This window comes from Aedes albopictus, chromosome 2, assembly GCF_035046485.1.
Source record: "Aedes albopictus strain Foshan chromosome 2, AalbF5, whole genome shotgun sequence".
Lineage (NCBI taxonomy): Eukaryota > Metazoa > Arthropoda > Insecta > Diptera > Culicidae > Aedes > Aedes albopictus.
The window spans coordinates 108,079,615-108,104,908 of record NC_085137.1 but is presented as its reverse complement, the minus strand read 5'-3'; the positions used below and the strand labels follow the sequence as shown (position 1 = coordinate 108,104,908).

General features: G+C 43.5%; 1 protein-coding gene across 3 annotated transcripts in view; it reads left to right on the top strand.

Annotated features, from left to right (window-relative positions):
* LOC109421283 (pseudouridylate synthase RPUSD2) overlaps positions 1 to 25,294 on the top strand; it is a 646,492-nt gene that overhangs the window by 597,797 nt on the left and 23,401 nt on the right. For all 3 annotated transcript variants that reach the window (XM_062850211.1, XM_029852879.2, XM_062850210.1), the window contains exons 8-10: positions 215 to 405; positions 671 to 877; positions 966 to 1,186. In XM_062850211.1, coding sequence (XP_062706195.1) covers positions 215 to 405; positions 671 to 877; positions 966 to 1,186 — 619 coding nt within the window. The remainder of the gene's footprint in view (positions 1 to 214; positions 406 to 670; positions 878 to 965; positions 1,187 to 25,294) is intronic.

Genomic DNA, 25,294 nt, shown 5'->3' with positions numbered 1-25,294 from the left:
GAATCATGTAAGGATTCTCATCAGAATCCTGTAAGAATTTTTGTTATAGTCCAGTGAGGATTCCATTGCTTTTGGTTAATAATAATCCTAGGATTACCAACGAAACTCGTTTGACTAATAGCAACGAACCAACTGTGATTCACTTTCTCAACACCCTCGATCCAAACCTGAATGAGCTTACTATTATTTTCATCCTTTTTCCTATCATCCGCAGTGGCATCATCGAGTGCAAGGAACCGATCGAGGTGGTCAGCTACAAAATTGGCGTCTGCAAGGTTTCACCGAAGGGTAAGGAGTGCACCACCACCTTCCAGAAGCTGGGCTACAATGGCACCAGCAGTGTGGTCCTGTGCAAGCCCCTAACCGGTCGGATGCACCAGATCCGGGTGCACCTGCAGTATCTGGGTGAGTACGACCGTAGCGTAGCCTACTGTGTGCTTTTTTTATTGTTCTATTGCACTGGTTTTCAAACTATCCTGAAAAGTTTTCAACAGTTTGTAAAAAATGTAATTTTGATTGAGTTTCAATATCAAGATGAACTGAACGAAAACCTCAACATTTTCTTAATTTATTTTAAGCAGACGTTAGTTTCAGTTCAGTTTTATTCTACAGAAATATGATACCATCCCTAATTGGAAACCACCGTCCTAATAAATATTATCGAATCTAGGTTATCCCGTGGTAAACGACCCCCTGTACAACCACGAGGTGTTCGGTCCGGCCAAGGGACGAGGCGGTGACATCGGCGGCAAAAGCGACGAACAGCTGGTGAAGGATCTTATCAACATCCACAATGCGGAAAATTGGCTCGGAATCGACGGCGACTCGGAACTGTCCATGTTCAAACCGATGAAGAACGACTTGGAGGATGGCAAGGGTACGTACGATTCTCTCGATTCTGCCTAGGAAGCTCCGAAAACCCATTATAATAAGCCACAATTCTCACACGCTCTTTCTTGGCACAGGACCAATTTTAAGTGACGACGACTCGGAGAGTGTGTCCCGCGAAGCGTCGCCCTGCTCGGAAAGCCCCCGGCCGGTGTCGCTGGGCAGCGAGAGCCCCAACGAGAACATGTGTGCCTCGATCCTGACGCCGAATACGTTGAACGTCGTTGGCAGTGCCAACACCGGCAGCAGCAACAGCAGCAGTTCCACCGCACTTAACACTCGGCTGCAGTCGCAAAAGGTAATTAAATATTGGAGATGCTGATTGGTGGTGGTGGTGAACGGCAAGAGATTCATCTGTACCCAACTTGTTCGGTAGATACAGGTTTGCTTATTCCCTTGACCTCCATCGCGGTGGTGTCAATGCTATGTAACGTTTTTGAGCAGCTGCAACGCTGCCATTGCATTGTAAGCGTTAGCGAGCTGCTATAGCCATCATTTGTACGGGTTTATTTGAATTGATTGAATTGACTGCATTGAATCAATCGACGATAAATCATCGCTTCTTATTCCATATCACATAAAATCGTGACTGCGTAATCGACCATGCACCTCCATCATATCGGTCAAGCGTTTGATCAGTGTCTATGAAATCCCAGAATAATTACCTATGTACTTTACAACTAACAATGCAACTTTGAGAATTTGAAACTTGAGGAAAAGAGATGCGAAATATGAAGTGATTTGGGAATTTTAGCCAACACCTGACGTGAATGATTGTCTTCTTCTTCTTCTTCTTTGTGGCTATACGTTCCCACTGGAACTTGGTCTGCTTCTTTTCAACTTAATGTTCTTTGAGCATTTTCACAGTTATTAATTGAAGGGCTTTCTTTCCCTGCCATTGCATGAATTTGTATATTATGAGGCAAGGACAATGATACTCTATGCCCAGGGAGTCGAGAAAGTTTTCCCGACTGGAACGGGAATCGAACCCGCCGTCTCCGGATTGGCGATCCATAGCCTTTACCACTAGGCTAACTGGAGACCCAATGAATGATTGTATACATCAGAAATTATGTTCCATATAATACGGAACGAGCTCACTAACACTTATCTATCCTTGTGTGCCAATCAAAAAACCTAATAAACTGGAACGATCAACCTCTGTCAGTGACTGGCATCGTACTTAAAACAACGAAGCGTGGCACGAAATTGACGCAACTAGGCGGCCTTTCCTTATTGTTTTATAATATATTCTTAAGTCATTAGGTGAATTGACGAGAGATTTTCCAAGGCAAAAAGTTTTGACGCATTCCTAGAAAAAATGGATTTTGGAGCTGCTCGTCACAAATCCTTTCGCGTCCGCTTGTTCGTTTTTTTCTTCGCGATTATGCCGACGGTTTGGCCGGTGCTACGCCATCCGTATCCGCGTGTGAAAGAGTTTTTATGTTGTGTGGTGAATTGTACAGTGATTCGTGGTTTTGTGAAGAATTGTGAAGAATTATGAAGAAATATTATCAAAATTAATTCCATGTTGCTGAAGCTTTTGACCGACAAATCGTGATATGATTGGTAGCGCTACGCCATCCGGAGGCGTTTTATTGTCTTGTGTGTGATTGCATGCCGCTGCTAGCAGGTCGGATAACGCACGCGGTGCCGGAATTCCTATCGGGAGTGTCGTAATGTTAGCCTATTCCACGTTTTGCCAACCGACAGCTTTTCATGTTTGGAATGTTTGTTCTGTTTTTTTTCGGGTTTTTCTACGGCTTAGGCTAATACACCACGCCATCAGTGTTCAGAGAGTTCTAGAATCAAATATTGTAGCCTCATGCCCATAATTTTGAGAGAGATAAAGTGACGTGTGTTCTAATGATGACGGATTGCGTGCGCGAAGGTGGTGGTGAGACGAGGAGTGACCTGACTGTGCGAGAGGAGGTGTAAGCCTGACTGCGGCGTGGATACGTTACCATGGTGATGGCAGCGCTACCTTGGATGGTTTTCGGTGAGATTGTTCTGATCATTGATTGTACAACAAATTGAACTAAATACGTGCCAGTTTCGAAGACTATCTTTGAATCAGGAAGTGTGTTTGCAGTATCATTATCCATTTGATAACGGTAATGCACACATGCGGGGCTTATTGTAAGTGAAAGTGACTTCTGAATGGACGTGTCTCTCCAGCCATTCTGAAATGGGTCTCTGAATCTGCAATAGAGCTATCACCTTCTAACTCCCGGACTAAAGCCTTTTGCAGTAGCATCAAAATGGTATTGCAGAAATCTTTTTTCCATAATATCACTGCCGGACAGTGGGGGTTAGTTGGATCACACACACACACACACACACATTCCTAGAAAAAATGGATTTTTTTTGCCTGATTAGTTCATTTTGTGAAAGAATTTAAAGAAACACATTGAGTTGCATTCTCCGGGATTATAAGTTTCTTCTGAAAATTTTGTAAAAATTGGGTGGTTGATTGAGTTTAAAATGTGGGGTTCGCGTGAGTGTGCTGATTTATTACTTGCTGGTTGCATCCCTTTAGGAGCTCCTTTCTCTACTGTGGTGTTTTCAAAAGGCATTCTTAAAAAAAATGAATGCCGAAAGAAACTATTTAATTTTGAGGAAACCCAAACTTCTTGAATAATTCCACAAAGAATTCCATAAAAACTTGTGGAGGAATTTCGTAATGAACTACAGGGGGATTTCCAGGACAGGAACATCTTGGAGAATTCCAGAATGAGTTTTTTAAGGAACTCCTGGTCGATCTGTTGGAAATCCAGAACTATCACCTGGAAGAAGCCAAAAGAAATTCTTAAAGAATTTTTATTGAGTTCCTGGAAAAATCCCAAAGGAGTTTCTGAAAGAACCCCGGAAGAAGTTTTAGGAGGATTCCTGAAGGAGTTCCTTTAGAAGCCCCAGAAAGAATATCCAATGAAATCCCGGAAGGAATCGAAGAAGAAGTTCATGAGCAAATCCCGGAAGCAATTGCTGAAATAATCTTGGAAGAAGTTGCCGGAGAAATCCTGGAAGGAACCCCCGTAAGAATCCCGCTCCCACAGAAATCGCGAAAGGAATTCGTAGAGCAATCCTGGAAGGAGTTCTTGAAGCATTTCTGACAGTAGCTCCTGAAAGAAACCTAGGAGGAGTTCCTAGAGAAATATCAGAAAAAGTTCTTGGAGGAATAATGGGAAAAGTTTTTGAAGGGTTTCCGTAAGAATTTTCTAGATTACTTTCAGAATTAGTAAAGAAATATCTGAAGCAATCTCAGAATAAACTTTTGGAGGATTGTAAACTTTCAACTTTCTCTTTCGGCTCTTAGATGCCAATCTCCCGCACTCTCGCTGAGTGCTCAACGCATACTGAGTTTGCACCGATCATAAAAATGGTGACGAAGTATGTGTCAGTCGAACTTCAATATCAACATTCTAAAAACAATATGCGCACACTTGTTGTTCGTAGGCCGCAAGAGTGCGGGAGATTGGTATCTAAGAGCCGAAAGAGAGATAAAATTGTAAAAGACGCACCCGGTTAGGGTGGTGCTTCGAATCCTGTTTGACTTTCTATTCTGCAGAATTGTAACTTGTACTGTAGCTTAGTTGGTTAAAGCGCCGGACTAGCGATACGGAGTCGTGGGTTCGAATCCCATCAAAACAAGTGGTAATTTTTTCACAAATTTATCTCTCAATTTGCCAATTGAACGTACTTTGCCTAAAAGTTTTTACGTCAACCCCATAGAATTTCAATGGGAATCGTCTCACGATTCAGATGACTATCCTTACACGATTCCAGTAAAAATCTTTACAGCTCCATTGGGAATTCACAAATAATTGCGTTGTGAATTCTCACAGGATTGGCGAGATTCTGTTGATAATCCTCACAGAATTCAAGTGAGAGTCCTTACATGCTTTTAGTGAGAATTATGGTAAGATTCCCCATTGAATTCTAGTAAGAATCCTCATGGGATGGTGGCGAGAATCTTCACAGGATTGTGATGAGAATCCTCACAGGATCCTGATAAGATTCTGTTGAGAATCTTCCCACGATTCTGGTGAGAATTCTTCCGAGGGTTCTGGTAAGAACCTCCCAGGGTTCTCCCATAGGCATAAAACCTACTCTTCTTTTCATATATTTCAAAAAAGTACAAAGTATTTACACTTCCAGTGAGAAGTTATTCTCTTTAAAGAAATGTAATTAAATTAATAGGAGGCAATCAGTGAAGTACTAGATTGAAAGTAGTGAGCTGGATTTTTGTATGGTGAGATGATGAATTCTCCATTTCTGCAATGAAATGGTGCAAACAGCGTAGGTTATATGATTTATTGACTAATTTGATGCTGTTTGAGCAAAAGTTTGGATAACTGTGTTGCTGAAGTTGCAGGAAAAAATAATACAACAACACAGTTATTCAAACTTTTGCTCAAATAGCATCAAATTAGCCAATAAATCATATAACCTACGCTGTTTGCACCATTTCATTGCAGAAATGGAGAATTCATCATCTCACCATACAAAAATCCAGCTCACTACTTTCAATCTAGTACTTCACTGATTGCCTCCTATTAACAGAAAATTTACAACTTATTGGCTAATATTAGTATATCACGTACAATAATCGCTTTAATTCATCATGGATTTGGTTAGTAAGCATTCCTAGATCAATAGCGGCAGCTTAGCATCACATCGGAAATAGTACTTTGCATACAGGAGGTCACGGCGCAGTCACAATGAAATTGTCGTAGAAACGTTGACCAGACGCTGACCAGGACATCAGTTCCAATAAAGCCTCAGTAACAACTGGTAACAATGTGACGGAATGCTGCTGATGTTAGCTGATTTGTTAGCACGGATTTATCGCACTCGTTATCCAGGACCTCGAAACATTTGAATGTAGACAGAAGGTGGGAGGGCTGTAATTGTAAACGAACTTAAACGGGCGCAGTATCACTGGCTTCGGCCAGACATATACTAATCATGTTACCTGGAAGATAACTGATGCTACTAGCTGACCGAGTCACCAGGTACGGGAAATCGCAGGAATCGCTGATCGGTGATGTTCGAGGCCCGAAACTTGAACGGCCGCAAGTCGTGTGCTGCGGTTGTTGGATGCAAAGGTGGCAGGGCTGAAATTGTCGGCGGACTTCCAGGCTCCTCCTCCTTCCAGGCTTCTGGTGAGAACCCTTACAGGCTTCTGGTGAGAATCCTTCCAGGCTTCTGGTGAGAATCCTTCCAGGCTTCTGGTGAGAATCCTTCCAGGCTTCTGGTGAGAATCCTTCCAGGCTTCTGGTGAGAATCCTTCCAGGCTTCTGGTGAGAATCCTTCCAGGCTTCTGGTGAGAATCCTTCCAGGCTTCTGGTGAGAATCCTTCCAGGCTTCTGGTGAGAATCCTTCCAGGCTTCTGGTGAGAATCCTTCCAGGCTTCTGGTGAGAATCCTTCCAGGCTTCTGGTGAGAATCCTTCCAGGCTTCTGGTGAGAATCCTTCCAGGCTTCTGGTGAGAATCCTTCCAGGCTTCTGGTGAGAATCCTTCCAGGCTTCTGGTGAGAATCCTTCCAGGCTTCTGGTGAGAATCCTTCCAGGCTTCTGGTGAGAATCCTTCCAGGCTTCTGGTGAGAATCCTTCCAGGCTTCTGGTGAGAATCCTTCCAGGCTTCTGGTGAGAATCCTTCCAGGCTTCTGGTGAGAATCCTTCCAGGCTTCTGATGAGAATCCTTCCAGGCTTCTGGTAAGAATCCTTCCAGGCTTCTGGTGAGAATCCTTCCAGGCTTCTGGTGAGAATCCTTCCAAGCTTCTGGTGAGAATCCTTCCAAGCTTCTGGTGAGAATCCTTCCAGGCTTCTGGTGAGAATCCTTCCAGGCTTCTGGTGAGAATCCTTCCGGTTTCTGGTGAGAATCCTTCCAGGCTTCTGGTGAGAATCCTTCCAGGCTTCTGGTGAGAATCCTTCCAGGCTTCTGGTGAGAATCCTTCCAGGCCTCTGGTGAGAATCCTTCCAGGCCTCTGGTGAGAATCCTTCCAGGCTTCTGGTGAGAATCCTTCCAGGCTTCTGGTGAGAATCCTTCCAGGCTTCTGGTGAGAATCCTTCCAGGCTTCTGGTGAGAATCCTTCCAGGCTTCTGGTGAAAATCCTTCCAGGCTTCTGGTGAGAATCCTTCCAGGCTTCTGGTGAGAATCCTTCCAGGCTTCTGGTGAGAATCCTTCCAGGCTTCTGGTGAGAATCCTTCCAGGCTTCTGGTGAGAATCCTTCCAGGCTTCTGGTGAGAATCCTTCCAGGCTTCTGGTGAGAATCCTTCCAGGCTTCTGGTGAGAATCCTTCCAGGCTTCTGGTGAGAATCCTTCCAGGCTTCTGGTGAGAATCCTTCCAGGCTTCTGGTGAGAATCCTTCCAGGCTTCTGGTGAGAATCCTTCCAGGCTTCTGGTGAGAATCCTTCCAGGCTTCTGGTGAGAATCCTTCCAGGCTTCTGGTGAGAATCCTTCCAGGCTTCTGATGAGAATCCTTCCAGGCTTCTGGTAAGAATCCTTCCAGGCTTCTGGTGAGAATCCTTCCAGGCTTCTGGTGAGAATCCTTCCAAGCTTCTGGTGAGAATCCTTCCAGGCTTCTGGTGAGAATCCTTCCGGTTTCTGGTGAGAATCCTTCCAGGCTTCTGGTGAGAATCCTTCCAGGCTTCTGGTGAGAATCCTTCCAGGCTTCTGGTGAGAATCCTTCCAGGCTTCTGGTGAGAATCCTTCCAGGCTTCTGGTGAGAATCCTTCCAGGCCTCTGGTGAGAATCCTTACAGGCCTCTGGTGAGAATCCTTCCAGGCTTCTGGTGAGAATCCTTCCAGGCTTCTGGTGAGAATCCTTCCAGGCTTCTGGTGAGAATCCTTCCAGGCTTCTGGTGAGAATCCTTCCAGGCTTCTGGTGAGAATCCTTCCAGGCTTCTGGTGAGAATCCTTCCAGGCTTCTGGTGAGAATCCTTCCAGGCTTCTGGTGAGAATCCTTCCAGGCTTCTGGTGAGAATCCTTCCAGGCTTCTGGTGAGAATCCTTCCAGGCTTCTGGTGAGAATCCTTCCAGGCTTCTGGTGAGAATCCTTCCAGGCTTCTGGTGAGAATCCTTCCAGGCTTCTGGTGAGAATCCTTCCAGGCTTCTGGTGAGAATCCTTCCAGGCTTCTGGTGAGAATCCTTCCAGGCTTCTGGTGAGAATCCTTCCAGGCTTCTGGTGAGAGGATTCTGGTGAGAATCCTTCCAGGATTCTAGTGAGAATCCTTCCAGGATTCTGGTGAGAATCCTTCCAGGATTCTGGTGAGAATCCTTCCAGGATTCTGGTGAGAATCCTTCCAGGATTCTGGTGAGAATCCTTCCAGGATTCTGGTGAGAATCCTTCCAGGATTCTGGTGAGAATCCTTCCAGGATTCTGGTGAGAATCCTTCCAGGATTCTGGTGAGAATCCTTCCAGGATTCTGGTGAGAATCCTTCCAGGATTCTGGTGAGAATCCTTCCAGGATTCTGGTGAGAATCCTTCCAGGATTCTGGTGAGAATCCTTCCAGGATTCTGGTAAGAATCCTTCCAGGATTCTGGTGAGAATCCTTCCAGGATTCCGGTGAGAATTCTTCCAGGATTCTGGTGAGAATCCTTCCAGGATTCCGGTGAGAATCCTTCCAGGATTCTGGTGAGAATCCTTCCAGGATTCTGGTGAGAATCCTTCCAGGATTCTGGTGAGAATCCTTCCAGGATTCTGGTGAGAATCATTCCAGGATTCTGGTGAGAATCCTTCCAGGATTCTGGTGAGAATCCTTCCAGGATTCTGGTGAGAATCCTTCCAGGATTCTGGTGAGAATCCTTCCAGGATTCTGGTGAGAATCCTTCCAGGATTCTGGTGAGAATCCTTCCAGGATTCTGGTGAGAATCCTTCCAGGATTCTGGTGAGAATCCTTCCAGGATTCTGGTGAGAATCCTTCCAGGATTCTGGTGAGAATCCTTCCAGGATTCTGGTGAGAATCCTTCCAGGATTCTGGTGAGAATCCTTCCAGGATTCTGGTGAGAATCCTTCCAGGATTCTGGTGAGAATCCTTCCAGGATTCTGGTGAGAATCCTTCCAGGATTCTGGTGAGAATCCTTCCAGGATTCTGGTGAGAACCCTTCCAGGATTCTGGTGAGAATCCTTCCAGGATTCTGGTGAGAATCCTTCCAGGATTCTGGTGAGAATCCTTCCAGGATTCTGGTGAGAATCCTTCCAGGATTCTGGTGAGAATCCTTCCAGGATTCTGGTGAGAATCCTTCCAGGATTCTGGTGAGAATCCTTCCAGGATTCTGGTGAGAATCCTTCCAGGATTCTGGTGAGAATCCTTCCAGGATTCTGGTGAGAATCCTTCCAGGATTCTGGTGAGAATCCTTCCAGGATTCTGGTGAGAATCCTTCCAGGATTCTGGTGAGAATCCTTCCAGGATTCTGGTGAGAATCCTTCCAGGATTCTGGTGAGAATCCTTCCAGGATTCTGGTGAGAATCCTTCCAGGATTCTGGTGAGAATCCTTCCAGGATTCTGGTGAGAATCCTTCCAGGATTCTGGTGAGAATCCTTCCAGGATTCTGGTGAGAATCCTTCCAGGATTCTGGTGAGAATCCTTCCAGGATTCTGGTGAGAATCCTTCCAGGATTCTGGTGAGAATCCTTCCAGGATTCTGGTGAGAATCCTTCCAGGATTCTGGTGAGAATCCTTCCAGGATTCTGGTGAGAATCCTTCCAGGATTCTGGTGAGAATCCTTCCAGGATTCTGGTGAGAATCCTTCCAGGATTCTGGTGAGAATCCTTCCAGGATTCTGGTGAGAATCCTTCCAGGATTCTGGTGAGAATCCTTCCAGGATTCTGGTGAGAATCCTTCCAGGATTCTGGTGAGAATCCTTCCAGGATTCTGGTGAGAATCCTTCCAGGATTCTGGTGAGAATCCTTCCAGGATTCTGGTGAGAATCCTTCCAGGATTCTGGTGAGAATCCTTCCAGGATTCTGGTGAGAATCCTTCCAGGATTCTGGTGAGAATCCTTCCAGGATTCTGGTGAGAATCCTTCCAGGATTCTGGTGAGAATCCTTCCAGGATTCTGGTGAGAATCCTTCCAGGATTCTGGTGAGAATCCTTCCAGGATTCTGGTGAGAATCCTTCCAGGATTCTGGTGAGAATCCTTCCAGGATTCTGGTGAGAATCCTTCCAGGATTCTGGTGAGAATCCTTCCAGGATTCTGGTGAGAATCCTTCCAGGATTCTGGTGAGAATCCTTCCAGGATTCTGGTGAGAATCCTTCCAGGATTCTGGTGAGAATCATTCCAGGATTCTGGTGAGAATCCTTCCAGGATTCTGGTGAGAATCCTTCCAGGATTCAGGTGAGAATCCTTCCAGGATTCTGGTGAGAATCCTTTCAGGATTCTGGTGAGAATCTTTCCAGGATTCTGGTGAGAATCCTTCCAGGATTCTGGTGAGAATCCTTCCAGGATTCTGGTGAGAATCCTTCCAGGATTCTGGTGAGAATCCTTCCAGGATTCTGGTGAGAATCCTTCCAGGATTCTGGTGAGAATCCTTCCAGGATTCTGGTGAGAATCCTTCCAGGATTCTGGTGAGAATCCTTCCAGGATTCTGGTGAGAATCCTTCCAGGATTCTGGTGAGAATCCTTCCAGGATTCTGGTGAGAATCCTTCCAGGATTCTGGTGAGAATCCTTCCAGGCTTCTGGTGAGAATCCTTCCAGGCTTCTGGTGAGAATCCTTCCAGGATTCTGGTGAGAATCCTTCCAGGATTCTGGTGAGAATCCTTCCAGGATTCTGGTGAGAATCCTTCCAGGATTCTGGTGAGAATCCTTCCAGGATTCTGGTGAGAATCCTTCCAGGATTCTGGTGAGAATCCTTCCAGGATTCTGGTGAGAATCCTTCCAGGATTCTGGTGAGAATCCTTCCAGGATTCTGGTGAGAATCCTTCCAGGATTCTGGTGAGAATCCTTCCAGGATTCTGGTGAGAATCCTTCCAGGATTCTGGTGAGAATCCTTCCAGGATTCTGGTGAGAATCCTTCCAGGATTCTGGTGAGAATCCTTCCAGGATTCTGGTGAGAATCCTTCCAGGATTCTGGTGAGGATCCTTCCAGGATTCTGGTGAGAATCCTTCCAGGATTCTGGTGAGAATCCTTCCAGGATTCTGGTGAGAATCCTTCCAGGATTCTGGTGAGAATCCTTCCAGGATTCTGGTGAGAATCCTTCCAGGATTCTGGTGAGAATCCTTCCAGGATTCTGGTGAGAATCCTTCCAGGATTCTGGTGAGAATCCTTCCAGGATTCTGGTGAGAATCCTTCCAGGATTCTGGTGAGAATCCTTCCAGGATTCTGGTGAGAATCCTTCCAGGATTCTGGTGAGAATCCTTCCAGGATTCTGGTGAGAATCCTTCCAGGATTCTGGTGAGAATCCTTCCAGGATTCTGGTGAGAATCCTTCCAGGATTCTGGTGAGAATCCTTCCAGGATTCTGGTGAGAATCCTTCCAGGATTCTGGTGAGAATCCTTCCAGGATTCTGGTGAGAATCCTTCCAGGATTCTGGTGAGAATCCTTCCAGGATTCTGGTGAGAATCCTTCCAGGATTCTGGTGAGAATCCTTCCAGGATTCTGGTGAGAATCCTTCCAGGATTCTGGTGAGAATCCTTCCAGGATTCTGGTGAGAATCCTTCCAGGATTCTGGTGAGAATCCTTCCAGGATTCTGGTGAGAATCCTTCCAGGATTCTGGTGAGAATCCTTCCAGGATTCTGGTGAGAATCCTTCCAGGATTCTGGTGAGAATCCTTCCAGGATTCTGGTGAGAATCCTTCCAGGATTCTGGTGAGAATCCTTCCAGGATTCTGGTGAGAATCCTTCCAGGATTCTGGTGAGAATCCTTCCAGGATTCTGGTGAGAATCCTTCCAGGATTCTGGTGAGAATCCTTCCAGGATTCTGGTGAGAATCCTTCCAGGATTCTGGTGAGAATCCTTCCAGGCTTCTGGTGAGAATCCTTCCAGGCTTCTGGTGAGAATCCTTCCAGGCTTCTGGTGAGAATCCTTCCAGGATTCTGGTGAGAATCCTTCCAGGATTCTGGTGAGAATCCTTCCAGGCTTCTGGTGAGAATCCTTCCAGGCTTCTGGTGAGAATCCTTCCAGGATTCTGGTGAGAATCCTTCCAGGATTCTGGTGAGAATCCTTCCAGGATTCTGGTGAGAATCCTTCCAGGATTCTGGTGAGAATCCTTCCAGGATTCTGGTGAGAATCCTTCCAGGATTCTGGTGAGAATCCTTCCAGGATTCTGGTGAGAATCCTTCCAGGATTCTGGTGAGAATCCTTCCAGGATTCTGGTGAGAATCCTTCCAGGATTCTGGTGAGAATCCTTCCAGGATTCTGGTGAGAATCCTTCCAGGATTCTGGTGAGAATCCTTCCAGGATTCTGGTGAGAATCCTTCCAGGATTCTGGTGAGAATCCTTCCAGGATTCTGGTGAGAATCCTTCCAGGATTCTGGTGAGAATCCTTCCAGGATTCTGGTGAGAATCCTTCCAGGATTCTGGTGAGAATCCTTCCAGGATTCTGGTGAGAATCCTTCCAGGATTCTGGTGAGAATCCTTCCAGGATTCTGGTGAGAATCCTTCCAGGATTCTGGTGAGAATCCTTCCAGGCTTCTGGTGAGAATCCTTCCAGGCTTCTGGTGAGAATCCTTCCAGGCTTCTGGTGAGAATCCTTCCAGGATTCTGGTGAGAATCCTTCCAGGATTCTGGTGAGAATCCTTCCAGGATTCTGGTGAGAATCCTTCCAGGATTCTGGTGAGAATCCTTCCAGGATTCTGGTGAGAATCCTTCCAGGATTCTGGTGAGAATCCTTCCAGGATTCTGGTGAGAATCCTTCCAGGATTCTGGTGAGAATCCTTCCAGGATTCCGGTGAGAATCCTTCCAGGATTCCGGTGAGAATCCTTCCAGGATTCCGGTGAGAATCCTTCCAGGATTCCGGTGAGAATCCTTCCAGGATTCCGGTGAGAATCCTTCCAGGATTCCGGTGAGAATCCTTCCAGGATTCCGGTGAGAATCCTTCCAGGATTCCGGTGAGAATCCTTCCAGGATTCCGGTGAGAATCCTTCCAGGATTCCGGTGAGAATCCTTCCAGGATTCCGGTGAGAATCCTTCCAGGATTCCGGTGAGAATCCTTTCAGGATTCCAGTGAGAATCCTTCCAGGATTCCGGTGAGAATCCTTCCAGGATTCCGGTGAGAATCCTTCCAGGATTCCGGTGAGAATCCTTCCAGGATTCCGGTGAGAATCCTTCCAGGATTCCGGTGAGAATCCTTCCAGGATTCCGGTGAGAATCCTTCCAGGATTCCGGTGAGAATCCTTCCAGGATTCCGGTGAGAATCCTTCCAGGATTCCGGTGAGAATCCTTCCAGGATTCCGGTGAGAATCCTTCCAGGATTCCGGTGAGAATCCTTCCAGGAATCCGATGAGGATCCTTTCAGGATTCCGGTGAGGATCCTTCCAGGATTCCGGTGAGAATCCTTCCAGGATTCCGGTGAGAATCCTTCCAAAATTCCGGTGAGAATCCTTCCAAAATTCCGGTGAGAATCCTTCCAGGATTCCGGTGAGAATCCTTCCAGGATTCCGGTGAGAATCCTTCCAGGATTCCGGTGAGAATCCTTCCAGGATTCCGGTGAGAATCCTTCAAGGATTCCGGTGAGAATCCTTCCAGGATTCCGGTGAAAAAAAAAATGAAGGTCTGCTACAGCTGGAGCAGGTTTTAAATATCTTCTTGTTTTCATGACTGCAAAGCTTTACTGCTTACGAGCAATATGTAAAACGATTTAGAAGTGCAAAACAAACCAGTTTCCAGAACGATTGGATCGGTAGGTTGTTCAATAAACTATTTTATATCTATCGTTTATATTTAACGTGAATTTTAAACTAGGCTAGCTCTTCACTCAAGTAAAACAAACTCCCCATTGGTAAAAGGATACTATATCATGATGCGAAATGACCCACAAACGACCCTGTTTATTCTGATTCATTTTAAATCATAATTGATGAGATTGCCATCATAAAGCCACCACAATCACATTAGAGACTAGTTGGTTTGGTTCATAAAACAGCATGTCCGAAATTCATAACAACGGCTCTCCCGTCGATTCGCTCAACCCGTCTAAATAAACTACAAGAGAGAAACAGAACGTTGCATGCTTATCATGAAAACAACAAAATTTTCAGTTATTCATGGTACAGGTGTTAATGAAATTTATATTCATTGTTTGCTGCGAGTAGTGCTCTGCCAGTACCTACCTAGAATGTAGTGTGGCAGACTGGCAGCTGCAAGTTTTGGCCCAATATCGCCAGTCATCATCGTCCTCGACCAACACCTCCCTACGTCTCTATTTCCGGTCGGAACAACCTGGAGCCCGAACTTGGAATTGAATGAGCTGATGCCACACCACCGGTCGGTCGCCTGAGGGGTTGCTTCATGCAATCGGAATGAGCAAAACTGTCTGTTTATGCAGAACCTATTATAAATTGTAATTAAATTTCTAAAATAACATCAACTATCTCTCTAGCAACAGTTTTTCACCTGAGACATGGCGAAGAAGACTTTCGAGTCACGAAGCTCGCTACCTGTGTGGCTGGGTAAGAACCATGTGCATATTGTGGGGAAGCCCATGCCGATGGGAGGTGACAAAAGGTTTTTGCGAATACATCCGCAGGAAATCAACTCAACAAGTTGAGAAAGTTCTCTTCAACATCGGATATTTACATTTAGCCGATTCTTTTGAAAATTGCATTCAAGAAAAAAAAAGAAGTGTATAAGAAAAGATTTGCCATGAAAGGTCGATCACCGTTTTCGTGTGGAACAAATGTAGGAAAAGTTTGGACAAATATTAGCCCGGTAATGGTACTTGATGAGACCAAATTTCTTGCATTCTACGACCGCACGAAACGGTTCACCACGAGAAATGGACGATCTGTTGTTTACCTCCGTGGGGTACAACGATGATGCATATATGCAGTGTGTTTGCCTGCCCACAGGCGTCAGACCGGCCAACATTTGGTCTACTACTGTACGGCACGGCTGGCTGAAACGATACCATAGTGGTGGCACAGATTCCTACTACCCATATATCCGATATATGGTACGACGAAGGACGGACGGACGATGGCACATTGGATTGTGCGGACAAGCAGCAGCAGAACAGCACTCGAATTTGAAGAAGCCAACCAAAGGATGCACTACTGAAGGCTCGAGAGCGATCTCTCGGCGGTGTACTGTTTCATGCTAGTGAATTGTACAAACTGCATCTCTTCGGGGTTTCTGTTTGCGCGTGCATACACACACCCACACGTGCATACATACGTGTTTGCGATATTTGACACTTAGGACGATGGGGTTCATTGCATAGCAGAGGACTCTTCGTGCATCGTGCTGCTTCAACATTTAGAGATGTGGATGGAGAGGGTCGTTCAAAAACTTGAGCAATTTGTACTCATTATACACTTGCACGGGATTTATTTCTTGGTGATTGTTGACGGCTCGAATTATTAAATGAAATACCGATAAGCAAATCCCACTCCAACATTGAATGGACGCAAACGAGATGTATTTTTTCCAGTATGATGGTGGAGACGCATGGTTCATGGTCATGTTTCACAGTGTTTATTGCGATGGTCGTGTTGTTCTCTCAAAATGATAACTAATTTTTTTTTTTTTATTTCTGGCATCAGTCTCAGTTGGGACATCAAATCTGCGTCAGAACAATCATCTTAAACCAGAGGTTTCAGAACAAGCCATTTTATATAACAAGAGGATTCTCAACAGAATCCATTAAGAGTGTTCACCAGAATCCTGGGAGGATTCTCACCAGAATCCTGGGAGGATTCTCACCAGAATCGAAAACCACATTATCAAGGCTGAAAATCGGGAGTCACTGCTAGCAGCGCCAACTCGGATGAAGATGGAACTATTCATGATAGTGTGTGTAAATATTCATACTCGCACTAATACACTCTTACACTTTTACACAAAAGTACCACCTTAGCTCACCAGGCGGCGGTGCCGTCGGTGACGCTTGCTGTTAGTACGGGAAAATAAGAGTGTTGCATGTCTTCTTGATAAAGTAGTCTTCGCCAGAATCCTGGAAGGATTCTCACCAGAATCCTGGTAGGATTCTCACCAGAATCCTGGAAGGATTCTCACCAGAATCCTGGAAGGATTCTCACCAGAATCCTGGAAGGATTCTCACCAGAATCCTGGAAGGATTCTCACCAGAATCCTGGAAGGATTCTCACCAGAATCCTGGAAGGATTCTCACCAGAATCCTGGAAGGATTCTCACCAGAATCCTGGAAGGATTCTCACCAGAATCCTGGAAGGATTCTCACCAGAATCCTGGAAGGATTCTCACCAGAATCCTGGAAGGATTCTCACCAGAATCTTGGAAGGATTCTCACCAGAATCCTGGAAGGATTCTCACCAGAATCCTGGAAGGATTCTCACCAGAATCCTGGAAGGATTCTCACCAGAATCCTGGAAGGATTCTCACCAGAATCCTGGAAGGATTCTCACCAGAATCCTGGAAGGATTCTCACCAGAATCCTGGAAGGATTCTCACCAGAATCCTGGAAGGATTCTCACCAGAATCCTGGGAGGATTCTCACCAGAATCCTGGAAGGATTCTCACCAGAATCCTGGAAGGATTCTCACCAGAATCCTGGAAGGATTCTCACCAGAATCCTGGAAGGATTCTCACCAGAATCCTGGAAGGATTCTCACCAGAATCCTGGAAGGATTCTCACCAGAATCCTGGAAGGATTCTCACCAGAATCCTGGAAGGATTCTCACCAGAATCCTGGAAGGATTCTCACCAGAATCCTGGAAGGATTCTCACCAGAATCCTGGAAGGATTCTCACCAGAATCCTGGAAGGATTCTCACCAGAATCCTGGAAGGATTCTCACCAGAATCCTGGAAGGATTCTCACCAGAATCCTGGAAGGATTCTCACCAGAATCCTGGAAGGATTCTCACCAGAATCCTGGAAGGATTCTCACCAGAATCCTGGAAGGATTCTCACCAGAATCCTGGAAGGATTCTCACCAGAATCCTGGAAGGATTCTCACCAGAATCCTGGAAGGATTCTCACCAGAATCCTGGAAGGATTCTCACCAGAATCCTGGAAGGATTCTCACCAGAATCCTGGAAGGATTCTCACCAGAATCCTGGAAGGATTCTCACCAGAATCCTGGAAGGATTCTCACCAGAATCCTGGAAGGATTTTCACCAGAATCCTGGAAGGATTCTCACCAGAATCCTGGTAGGATTCTCACCAGAATCCTGGAAGGATTCTCTCCAGAATCCTGGAAGGATTCTCTCCAGAATCCTGGAAGGATTCTCTCCAGAATCCTGGAAGGATTCTCTCCAGAATCCTGGAAGGATTCTCTCCAGAATCCTGGAAGGATTCTCTCCAGAATCCTGGAAGGATTCTCTCCAGAATCCTGGAAGGATTCTCTCCAGAATCCTGGAAGGATTCTCTCCAGAATCCTGGAAGGATTCTTTCCAGAATCCTGGAAGGATTCTCTCCAGAATCCTGGAAGGATTCTCTCCAGAATCCTGGAAGGATTCTCTCCAGAATCCTGGAAGGATTCTCTCCAGAATCCTGGAAGGATTCTCTCCAGAATCCTGGAAGGATTCTCTCCAGAATCCTGGAAGGATTCTCTCCAGAATCCTGGAAGGATTCTCTCCAGAATCCTGGAAGGATTCTCTCCAGAATCCTGGAAGGATTCTCTCCAGAATCCTGGAAGGATTCTCACCAGAATCCTGGAAGGATTCTCTCCAGAATCCTGGAAGGATTCTCACCAGAATCCTGGAAGGATTCTCACCAGAATCCTGGAAGGATTCTCACCAGAATCCTGGAAGGATTCTCACCAGAATCCTGGAAGGATTCTCTCCAGAATCCTGGAAGGATTCTCTCCAGAATCCTGGAAGGATTCTCTCCAGAATCCTGGAAGGATTCTCTCCAGAATCCTGGAAGGATTCTCTCCAGAATCCTGGAAGGATTCTCTCCAGAATCCTGGAAGGATTCTCTCCAGAATCCTGGAAGGATTCTCTCCAGAATCCTGGAAGGATTCTCACCAGAATCCTGGAAGGATTGTCTCCAGAATCCTGGAAGGATTCTCACCAGAATCCTGGAAGGATTCTCACCAGAATCCTGGAAGGATTCTCTCCAGAATCCTGGAAGGATTCTCTCCAGAATCCTGGAAGGATTCTCTCCAGAATCCTGGAAGGATTCTCTCCAGAATCCTGGAAGGATTCTCTCCAGAATCCTGGAAGGATTCTCTCCAGAATCCTGGAAGGATTCTCTCCAGAATCCTGGAAGGATTCTCTCCAGAATCCTGGAAGGATTCTCTCCAGAATCCTGGAAGGATTCTCTCCAGAATCCTGGAAGGATTCTCTCCAGAATCCTGGAAGGATTCTCTCCAGAATCCTGGAAGGATTCTCTCCAGAATCCTGGAAGGATTCTCTCCAGAATCCTGGAAGGATTCTCTCCAGAATCCTGGAAGGATTCTCTCCAGAATCCTGGAAGGATTCTCTCCAGAATCCTGGAAGGATTCTCTCCAGAATCCTGGAAGGATTCTCTCCAGAATCCTGGAAGGAGTCTCTCCAGAATCCTGGAAGGATTCTCACCAGAATCCTGGAAGGATTCTCACCAGAATCCTGGAAGGATTCTCACCAGAATCCTGGAAGGATTCTCACCAGAATCCTGGAAGGATTCTCACCAGAATCCTGGAAGGATTCTCACCAGAATCCTGGAAGGATTCTCACCAGAATCCTGGAAGGATTCTCACCAGAATCCTGGAAGGATTCTCACCAGAATCCTGGAAGGATTCTCACCAGAATCCTGGAAGGATTCTCACCAGAATCCTGGAAGGATTCTCACCAGAATCCTGGAAGGATTCTCACCAGAATCCTGGAAGGATTCTCACCAGAATCCTGGAAGGATTCTCACCAGAATCCTGGAAGGATTCTCACCAGAATCCTGGAAGGATTCTCACCAGAATCCTGGAAGGATTCTCACCAGAATCCTGGAAGGATTCTCACCAGAATCCTGGAAGGATTCTCACCAGAATCCTGGAAGGATTCTCACCAGAATCCTGGAAGGATTCTCACCAGAATCCTGGAAGGATTCTCACCAGAATCCTGGAAGGATTCTCACCAGAATCCTGGAAGGATTCTCACCAGAATCCTGGAAGGATTCTCACCAGAATCCTGGAAGGATTCTCACCAGAATCCTGGAAGGATTCTCACCAGAATCTTGGAGGCATTCTCATCAGAATCCTGGAAATTCTGGGAGTTTTCTCATCAGAATCCTAGAAGGATTCTCACTGGAAACCTGGAAGGATTCTCACCAGACAAGCGAGGTTTTTTGATAGTGTTGTATTTTTTACAACGGCGCGCGTCCCGAAGGGTTAACAATATTATACGGTTCGCACTCAAAGCTGTATGATATTTGGTTTGAAAATTTTAAAAATCGTCTAATTTAGTAAGAGGGGGGGGGGTGGTAAACTGTGCATGCCCCATTATTAGAACCTATAAGTGGCTGTATGCTCAAGTATTTTTAGTAAAATTGATTAATTTCACCAATTTATTGTACAGTTCCAGCCGTTTTCTGTAAACTGATTGTTGCTTGTACTGGCATCGAGCTGTTCAATGATGATATTCACATCGCGTCAGCTTTTGACCAGATTGATTTAAAACTTGTTTTGCAAGGCAACAAAAACTTTAAATTGTTTTTCAGCCGTATTTAGCAGCTTACAAAAGTTAGGAACAAAGGAAAAAAACATTTTAACGTGGCAACAAGTTGAAACATTTCCAAATTGCCAACATTATAACAAAATGCGCTGAAAAATGGCTCTCTAATGTGTTCTCCTAATGGATTTAGTACCGCACGCTGCAGCCAAACCCCCACTACAAAGTTATTTTGTTAGTCCTTGTCATTCAATCCACTTCGAATAGGCAAACAAAATTTCTAAGCACTCGCAAGAGCCAACTCAACGCCACAACAGCAACAACAACAAGGCGGGTCGGAAATGATCCCTGTCATGATGGCAGGCAGTGCAATATTGGCAAATCATTCACGAGGGTCCTCCATGGCTCATAATTTCGATGGCAATTTGGCGCGTTTTCGACGTCGTTGTTGTCGTCGTCGTTCAAGCGTTCCGGCTCAGAAACACTCATGTGCACTCTGTTGGCCAAAAAACCGGAGGCAGGTTTTGTTTTAGTGCGGTCGTATTTGCGATCCGCTTGCAACAACTAGTAAACCAGATGAAGCACAATATGACGTAAGGAATGCTGGGGTTAGGAGCAACTAGCTACTGTGACAATAATCAATCATTATATTTGCTTCTCTATATAGTTTTATTAATATTTCACCGTAACGCAGATTATATAATATGTTAAAACTTCCATGTTTTAGCCTTAGTACTGTTGGAACTCGGTATACCTTATTAGTCGCGCATCGGAGCACGATGAGTGGCACTTTCTAGTTGAACAACCTTTGACATTGCACGAAACGAGGAACCAGATGCTTCCCCCATCCTACCGTCCACATTGAAGCACAACAGGGACACACTCTACTGCTGCTGTGTCAGTCAGTGGGTGGAGCAGCCTGGTGTTTGTGGCGAATTTCCGAACCAAACATGCACCACCAGACAGCGAGACGAGGACGTGGCACAAACGAACTTTGAAACTAACCGAGCGGATGAACTAATTTGTACGATTTTGAAACCACTTATTAGGTGCTGGAAACCGCGCGATAGTCGATCGGGCCAGTCGGGACCCCTACCAGTCAGCGTACATAGCAGCAACAGCTACCAACCTATAATTCAAATTTGGTGGGCCGCCGGCGCCGGGGGGTTGATAAATCGCAAAACCGGAACGACGGCGGAAAATGTTTGCAGATGAAGTAATTAACTTTTGATAAATTTATGCAAATGGGAGTAACCCACTTCCACTCGGACAGTGAGCCTTTAATGAGCTCATCGTCAAGCGGACGCTACGACGGAGAGGGCAGGGGGAGAAGATGAGCGCGACGAGTGATAAGCGTCGGACGGCAATTTAATTGGGTGTAGAAAGTTTGGAAAACTGATGAATTTATAGCGATTAAATTAGAATTAAAGGGGATTATACTGTTATAATTGGATAAACAGACGTTAGAAGATGATGAGTAGAATAGAAGTAATCTTCCAAAAATAAAAATAGATGTGTTATGTGGGTATTCTGTACAAGTTAAATTTTATAATGTAAATATAATCCACGACAAATCAACGTGGTCGAAAAAGATTTGCAATAATTCTAAAAAAAATACCCAAAGAGATTTTTTTTGTTTTCAAAAAGAAATAAAGAGAGATTTTAACAGGAGACGACAGAAATTTCAAAGCGAGTATAAAGAGCAATGCAGCTTTGTTTCTACGATGCTTCGTTCTTGAGTTATGATTTTTCGAAGAAAAGGCTTTTATGGCACATTTGGACATTTTTCAACAACATTGGCCATAACTCAAAAACGAAAAAAAGTTCATTCCAAAAATTCCAGCGATTATAGCTTATAAAATAACCTTCTCAAAAACATTTTCTCGAAAAATTTTCATGAGTTCGGGCATAGTTTTTCCGGCTTTTCTTTACGAATTTTCTCAACTGTTGGAAAATTTTGTGGAAAACTATTTTCAGTTCTTTTTTTTTGGATTCCTTAGAAAATTTGCTTATATTTTTTGTTTCTGCGATGCTTCGTTCTTGAGTCAAAGGAAAACAAGAAATTTCCACCTGATTTTTCCGGGAAAATAGGCGACCCTGATTTTTTCTCAATTTTTTTGTTCATATATCCATGAGCTCTGCCTGTGGAAAAAGTTTTATGAAAATCTGAGACCCTTCGGCCCAAACCCGTACGGTAATAAAAAAAAAATCCCCGCTACAGAAAGATCATAGAATACAAATATGGCTGCCACAATGACCGACTTGAACCCCTACTCACATTTTCAAGAGCACACATCTTGAAAATTCGTTAACACATGCGCTTGATTTGCAAAACCTACCTCTTTTTGCATGTCAGTGAAGCCAGGATAAACAAGTACGGCTTGGTTCGAGGCTACGTTCGTCAGTGTTGTCCCTCTAAAGTTTGTAAGCAAAATTGCAATAGAAGTTCTTAATGTTTCACCTTAAAGGTGCTTATCTTGCGATATATGGCAAACTTTGAACAATTATATTGTCTTCAGAAAAAAAATTGTTAAGTTAAAAATTAGCATTTTTTTGCAAATTGACTTTAAATTTTTGAATCTTTTTGAACGTGAAGAAATCGGTTTTCAAATTTTTCAAAATTTTCACATGAAAGCCCAGAGAATTTTCTACAAGTTTCCACACTTTTGTTTTTTAATACAAAGTGTTCTTACCCACAACGTTTTACAGGGTTTTTAGAGGTTGCTGCCAACCACTGGATGAGTTGACGTGAAATTCGTCAAGAGATAGATATATGGTTTCTTCGGCAAAGTTTTGAATAATGAAGCGCTTTTCAACTATCACAACATATCTAGATCAGTGTTTCCCAAACTTTTAGGTGGTATCGCCCCCTTGGAGCTCGAGAAAAATATTTATATTTTTCCATGATAACAGGCTAAAAATTTGCTTACCGGAAGCCTTTAATAGCCCACTATATGACACTATTATGGTAAAACTGATATTTAATGTACCTAAATTAGTATCGCTCTCACTTCCATTGAGTTGTAATGCAAATGCGTTGATTGTCTGCATTTGAAAAAAAAAACTGCATTGCATGTAAAAACAGTACATCTTGAAATCATGTTTGTGCTATACATAGTTTTGAACAAAATCGAGCAAAACAGAATGGACTGTAAACATTTACGAACACTCGTTATACTCAACCAGATGAATTACCAATATTCTTAAAGGAGGTTCTTCAACACCCGCGATGTTTGGTCACAATAAGTACTCAAATAAGACTGATGGGAAATTGATAAACAGTTACAAAAATATTGTTGATTCAAAAATTACAACTGAGGAATATAGAGCAAAGGGGTGTATGTAATAAAAACCCACTTTCGAGTAAATGCTTCAAAACCGACCCATTTTTTCTCGAATTATTGTAATTTTTCTAAGCATCGTAAAAATGATCGTAAAAAAATTCCAATAGGCTTGAAATTTGAAGAGTTTTCTAATAAGCTTAGTTAAAAATCGACAAAATGACCACTTATATCCCTTTGCATCTGGGCCCCTTATTTCAAATGTAGTCAGCTTTGCTCAGTGATTGAAAATTATGAAAAGCCTGGGATGTGAATTGATAAGCTTCCTATGAATTGCAGAAATTTTTATTGTCAATTAAGTAGATATGCAGACGTGCAGCTATTACTCGCTTTTGAGAGAATTCAACGCTGTATTTGTGAAAAATTTTCAAAAAAGCTCCTAGTGAAAAGGGGCTGTCCATTAATTACGTATGGGAATTTTTGCGATTTTTCGACAACCCCTCCCCCCCCCCCCCCTTGTAAGATTTTTTGTATGGAAAGCCAAATATTTTTGTATGGCGCGTAAGGTTTCTCAAACCTTCCCCTCCCCCTATCAACCCTTACGTAATTAATGGACAGCCAAAAAGCAATGTTTGGAATTTCTCCAAGAAGCTTTTTTGATATATTTTCAAACAATATGTAACGACTTTCATCCGAAAAGTGTTCTAGATGCATCTTAAACGTCATGTTTTTGATTGAAGTTTCAGTGAAAAAAAAAACTCATAAGGGTTGTATCGGAAATTAACTATAAACGTTTAAAATGCTTTATCTCGAAGCACGGTTGGTATTTTTATTCAGGTTCTTCTACGAAATCTTCACAATATAGTTAAGTTTGGAACAGCATGAAGAAATTTGGAAAATGTTTAGTATTATTGAAAATATGGTTCTATGAGTACACCACACAAAATAACAATCTGTACAAAATGCACTTTTTTTAAATTTTTTAATTTGTAAATTGTAGCGAAAACAATTTGTAAGAAGAAAAATCTGGAAAATTATGATTATTACTGGCAGTTATGTACACATAACATATCACTCAAGAGCGACTTTTAAAATTCTTATTTTGGATAGAAAAATCTCCAACATGTAAAAAATGGTCTTTCCCAAAAAAAAAAACACCTACTTTTTGGTCGTACTTTCACGCTCTGTTTTAAGTATTTTCAGAGGTTAAAAAATTCCGTTCTCTGGTAAAACTACCTCTCCGATAAATTTAAATACATGCCCAATTGAAAAAAATGCGAATTTTCAACTTTATGTATTTTTATTTGTGTAATTGTTCTTTGAAGTCGCATAAAAAAAATCGAAAAATGGACATTTTTTCATTTTTAGAAATTGCGCTAAACTGCGGAGGAAATTTTTCTTGATAAAAATAATTGTCCTATGTTATGAGCATTCTGGGAATAAATATATTTGGGTAAAATAAAAGGAAAAATTGAATACTTTTCCACAGTTTTCGGAAGTTTAAATTTTTAGGGAGTGTCCAAAATTTTAAAAACATATGTGCAATCTTTGAGATAAAAGGCCAAGTGTAATGATTATTTTTCGAAAATCAGAACTGCCATTTTTTATTTCAAAGATTTATATAGTATGTATCTCCGAAAAGTAAATATTGTTTATTTTGAATAGATTATTTTTTAGGCAGTGGTGAATGTTTATAGTTAATTTCCGATACAGTCCTTATAAATTAAGAACAAAACTTTCTTATTAAGTAAAAAAACTTTTCCTTCCATAACTTGGACAAAAATCAATCACGATTTTTTGCCTAGGAGTTTCTCATTTATTGGATCTCCTGAATCATTAGGAATTCTTTCGGAAACTCGTGTTGCAGCCTTTTTTTTTCTTAGAATTTTGCCAAAAAGTTCACATAAACATAAAAAATTCTGTAAAATTTAGTTGTTCGAGACCATATATTTTTCAAATCCTATACATAAAAAATCTTGAAATGTCAGGGAGTTTTAATAATTCAGACATTCTGAACTTGTATTTCAATATTTTTGATATTTCTCAATTATTTAAAAAATCGCCCCCTATTTAGTATTTTCGCCCCCCATTTGGTATTTCAAATTTTCGCCCCCTTTGACTTGATTTTCGCCCCCTGGGGGTGATTTCGCCCACTTTGGGAATCACCGATCTAGATTAACGTGTGAAAAGGGTAGAATAACCATTGCATGCTACAGCTTTTTCCGTTTCTTCTAGATGTATTCCAATTCACAAACTTTTCCCGTTATCAGATTGACGGCAGTCTGTCCTACCTGTTACTGGTCAGAGCGTTTCATGCATAATGGGTACTACGCTCAAGAAGACCTGGAAAAGCAGGAACTCGCAATGGTTGTTACGTCATTTTCAAATGTTAGTCTAGATT